Raw genomic sequence first — 4,480 nt, 5'->3', positions numbered from 1 at the left:
AAACACCACGTCGTGCCTTGTAAACACACCCAGTTATCTTCTGTCAGTTAAAAATAAATAAATATTTTTCAAAAAAGAGTGAAGTCACTTTTTAAAGGGCTTGATTTAGCTTCATACAGTGGCTGGCATATCCAGGAAGTGGTATTTGGCCCATGAAGGATGACCGAGAGTAAAACTCGCATAAAATGTGCCATTTTGCCCAAGCAAAAGCAGAAAGAAATAAAGTTTACCTTATAGAGATGTTCTGAGAAAGCAATGAAAAGTCAGCATGAAGTGGTTTTCGCAAGAATGCCAGAAAAACTGTGAGATAAGAGTGCAGCTTGGGACAGAGACGTGTTCGCTTCCGGTTGGGGTCCGACTCTCCCGGCTGCCTACCCGGTTAAACCGCCTGACTGCCCACGATGTAGCTACTTGCTCTGAAGGTATAAATTAGGTAACCTCTAGAGAGCCCACAGTAATTAAAAAATCGTACAGTGGTTAGTATAAAGCGCTATGCACCTATAAGCTATTATTCTCGAATTCATAGCTAATATCTTCGTTCTCACAGTTTCCACGGAAGGGCCAATGCGGAGGGGGAATTTGTCTGTAAAGCTAACACGGTTTAACACATATGACGCAAAGTGAGAGGCTTAACAATCCATCATTGCTACCCACACTGCTACCCACAGCAACTGCGCACAAAGCAGGCGTCCGAGTTAACCTAAGGCGGAGTGGATGGGAGTCCACGTGGGGCTTCTTAAAGCAAAACACAGACTCTAAACATGATGCTGAAAAGCCCTTTAAGAAAAAGTGTCGCCAGGCAGCAGGTAACTGTCCTGCCCTGTAACCCAGGGCCCGTCACAGGACGTGGCACTGGGGTTCCATCAGCTTCCTGCTATGCAGCCGTGACTGCCCTTCTCAGGAAACAGCGATGTTAGCTCCCAAAATGACTTGCAAACCAGAAGGCATTTACTTACCACAGACTCTGCTCATTGCCAAAAGGATATCCTCATACACTAAAAAGGAGAAGGGAGAAGGTTGCCATTACAATGCATAATTTTAACAGAAAGCAGCATTTTCAGCGTTTAATTAAATTGATACAGGAAATGGTGATGTTCCTTTGAAAAATGGATCGTTAAAACGGCGATATTTATCCATAAAAGGCTGATGTGTGCGATAAATCCTTCTCACCTGTTCACTATTTAAACAAGGAACAAGAACATTTCACTCAACATAAATCCAACTATATATTTAATTAAATCACTGCAACAGTGTTTCAATCATTTTAACTGCATTAGTAATGGGGTAAAACCTGGCTTCTGATGATGGGCTGAAATGACATTTCGTATAGGCCCAAAATAATAGCATGCATACATTTTTATAAAATATTTGAAAGCCTGTGAATGCAACTAAAGAACAAATACAGTTTCCTCTACAGTGTTACAGCTAAAGAAACAATGTGCGCTACGGCTAATGTGTCCCATCCCATCAGCAAAATGGATATTTCTCTTTAGCAGTTCGAAGATTTCCTGTTACCTTTGCCAGCGATTTCGAGGACAGAAGCGTCCTGGCCTCTCTCGTCCTTCAAGGTGGCCTTGTATTCACCATGGTCCTTCTTTGACAGCTACAGACAAAACACATCCCACACATTGATGTACGGTCAATACCCCAACACAGAATGTGATAAATGTTAATGCAACTTCTTTGCAAATCCTGGGAATTCAGGATGCAAATTAGAAGAATGCAGAGTTTATTTACAAGTTATTTGAAAGTGCTATTTTTTTTTTTTTTGCTTGGCTTCTGCCTTGTTTTATTCCACACGTGATACCTTCGGTATGAGGAGCTCACAGACCCCCTTCTCCAAGTCAGGCGCTGCTTCCGTTTCGTAGAGAACATCGTCCTTGAGCCATTTGAAAACTGTTTCTCTCTTGGTGTTTGCAACCTGTGAGACAGAAACCTAAAATTTAGTATGTGAATCCCCCTGGCTCGTGAGAAAAAAAAGTCTATTAGGATTTCAAATAACAGACCTAAAAAAAAATCAATTTTTACTGTGTGTCAGACAGAGGCTCATGGAAAAGCTGTCACTTTCAATAACAGCAAATACATTTCTAAATCCCAGCCTCTAAAATAATTAAGCCCTCACAGGTACACAGGGAAGGACGGCCAATTCTTATTCTATGAGATTAGAGGCGTAAAGATCTTTTCGTTTATATGAATCGTCACTAATAAAGACAAGTCATAAGCAATGTATTTTGGGATTTGCAAATAATATAGAATATTCTTAGAGACCTGTAAAACTATCTAGAGGCTGCTCTTTTGGCAATATGACATTTCAGGTGCGTGGACACAGAGGAGACGAAACCTAACCCAAAACAGCCCCATGGAGATGAGGACGTTCCCTGCACTGAGATTCCTCACAATTCAGTCGCTGGCTTTAGCTTGAATTAGATACGAAGCTTTTCAGAATTCCAGGGTGGGTGAGCGTTGCAGTTCGCACACTCCGAGGCGCGTGTCTTAGGGAGGAGAAGGAATTCTGATTCCGTGTAATGGAGTGTGTGGGTTATAATCTTCGTAACTCGGGATTTTATCTGTTCGCTCACACTTGCCCCACCCAGGGCACGGCAGCCTGCCCAGCACAGAGAAGTCTCTCCATAAATGCTCGTGGGACAGACGCCGGGAGTGTGTCCCGTTGGCCCAGAAAGCAGCAACCTCCTTCCAAAGTCAGAACCACTCCTCGAAAACTCCGAGAATGGACCGAAGCCACCACGTGTCTCCAGCAGACGAGTTCCGCCGTCCTAACATTCAAAGTTGGTGTCCGTCTTCTGGGCCGATCCAACCTCCTACCATCTCCTGACTCCAACCCCTTCCTCTACTCTCTTCTTCAAAGACGTTTTACACTGTAGGTCTTCGTGCGCTAAACAAAAGCCTCCCCACTGGCTTCAACTGCTGTTTTGCAAAATAATTATCCTCAACTAACGGATTTGTCTTGCAGGTGGGGGTTCTGATCCCCTTAAATAACTCATCTGTCTCTTCTCTGAACTCCCTCGACTTTTCTCTGCGCTAAAGTCGTAAGTGACCGTCTGTGATCAAACCCTCTGTCGATGTGTAACACCGTGCTCTCCTCGAGGGGGAGAGATGACAAGCACCGACGTCTGAGTCCCGCGCAGCCCACGAGACCCGGAAGTCGCTCTGCCCCTCGCACCTGCCGGTTCCGCCCTCGGCGGGGGTCTGACCAGCTGCTCCCCTGAAAGGCAGGACTGTGTTTCTCACCTTACAGACGAGACGGACCTCACACTCCTCTGTGACGTCCCAGTGCAAATACTCGGCAAAGTGGGGGCCTACGGAGGGAAAAGCGGAAAACGAGTTTTAAAAAAGGAAAAAAGAAGTAAAATAAATAAATCAATAAATACATGATACAGACATGATATATACATATATGTATGGGGTGCATGTATATGCACCGTGGGTCTGTATTATACGTATTTATATAACGCATTTCTGACATTATGAAACTGAGATGATTTCCAGGGCTCTGAAACCACGTGTTAATTCTGGAATCTGCAATTCCCGGCAGGAACAGACTGTCCGATCGTCCCTTCTTGCTGACATCTCATCTCTATTGCTCTTTAAAAAGAATATTAAACTCGTTACATTCTCTTCCTCAAGACAAATGCTTAAGTTTTATTAAACAACATAGTACATAAAACCTTTAAAATAAGAGAATAGAGATGAGGTCAAAGACAGCTTTTTAGGTAAAAACCTGGCAATTCTGTCAACACTTATTTATAGAGCATTCCAATGCAAAGATGGATTTGTGAATGTTTTCCCAAAATATCGACCATTTTTGTTTGAAATGAGTGCGGAGGTCAGCCATATGCTAATAACACCGCTTTCCTATTCAACATAAAAATGCAAAGTGGGTTTAGAAAGTATGTGTTGATTTCTTTCATATAAATACATTCTACGAGGTTGGTAAAAAAAAGTTCACCATGTGAAAATGAGTGAAATAAAATGTTTTTGACTATTAGAAATAAAAATAACTAAAAATAACAAAAACTAATATCTTGATCTTGTACCTCATGACCCATCTTCTGATTTTTTTTTTTTTTTCGGTCAACGGAGTGTGGTCACAGGGACCATTCCCTTGACAAGGACCACAGCAGGAAATGTGAAGATTATTATCATTATATCTGGGGCTTTTAAAGGTAGAAGCAGGAAAAAAATACAGACAGAGCACATTAAAGAGCAAAGCAGAAAAGTACCCAAATTTCCACAGCGCAGAAATGACCTGATTCCCTGATCACCTAAGATGCCTGCAGGGCCACTGGGCGTCACGTCGGCTCTGCACTAGACAAATACTCAAATCACACGTCTTCGTTCTGTGCCGGTGGTGGGACAGCCAGTCAGCTACTCACCTTGTTTCCTGAGAAATTCTTTTCTTTGAAACTCAGCCTCGTCTAGGACGGTCCTGAATGCTGAATTTGATATTTAAGAGAAAAGA

The 4,480-nt window shown here is 42.8% G+C and overlaps 1 protein-coding gene across 1 annotated transcript in view; it reads right to left on the bottom strand.

Annotated features, from left to right (window-relative positions):
- Positions 1–4,480, bottom strand: part of MYOM2 (myomesin 2) — a 68,449-nt gene that overhangs the window by 14,583 nt on the left and 49,386 nt on the right. The window contains exons 27-30 of the mRNA XM_012645867.1: positions 3,250–3,317; positions 1,808–1,921; positions 1,516–1,603; positions 957–995 (exon numbers count right to left, since the gene is read on the bottom strand). Coding sequence (XP_012501321.1) covers positions 957–995; positions 1,516–1,603; positions 1,808–1,921; positions 3,250–3,317 — 309 coding nt within the window. The remainder of the gene's footprint in view (positions 1–956; positions 996–1,515; positions 1,604–1,807; positions 1,922–3,249; positions 3,318–4,480) is intronic.

Source organism: Propithecus coquereli, unplaced genomic scaffold (assembly GCF_000956105.1).
Source record: "Propithecus coquereli isolate 6110/MARCELLA unplaced genomic scaffold, Pcoq_1.0 Scaffold238, whole genome shotgun sequence".
NCBI classification, from domain to species: Eukaryota; Metazoa; Chordata; class Mammalia; order Primates; family Indriidae; genus Propithecus; species Propithecus coquereli.
This window is presented reverse-complemented; position numbering and strand designations above follow the sequence as displayed.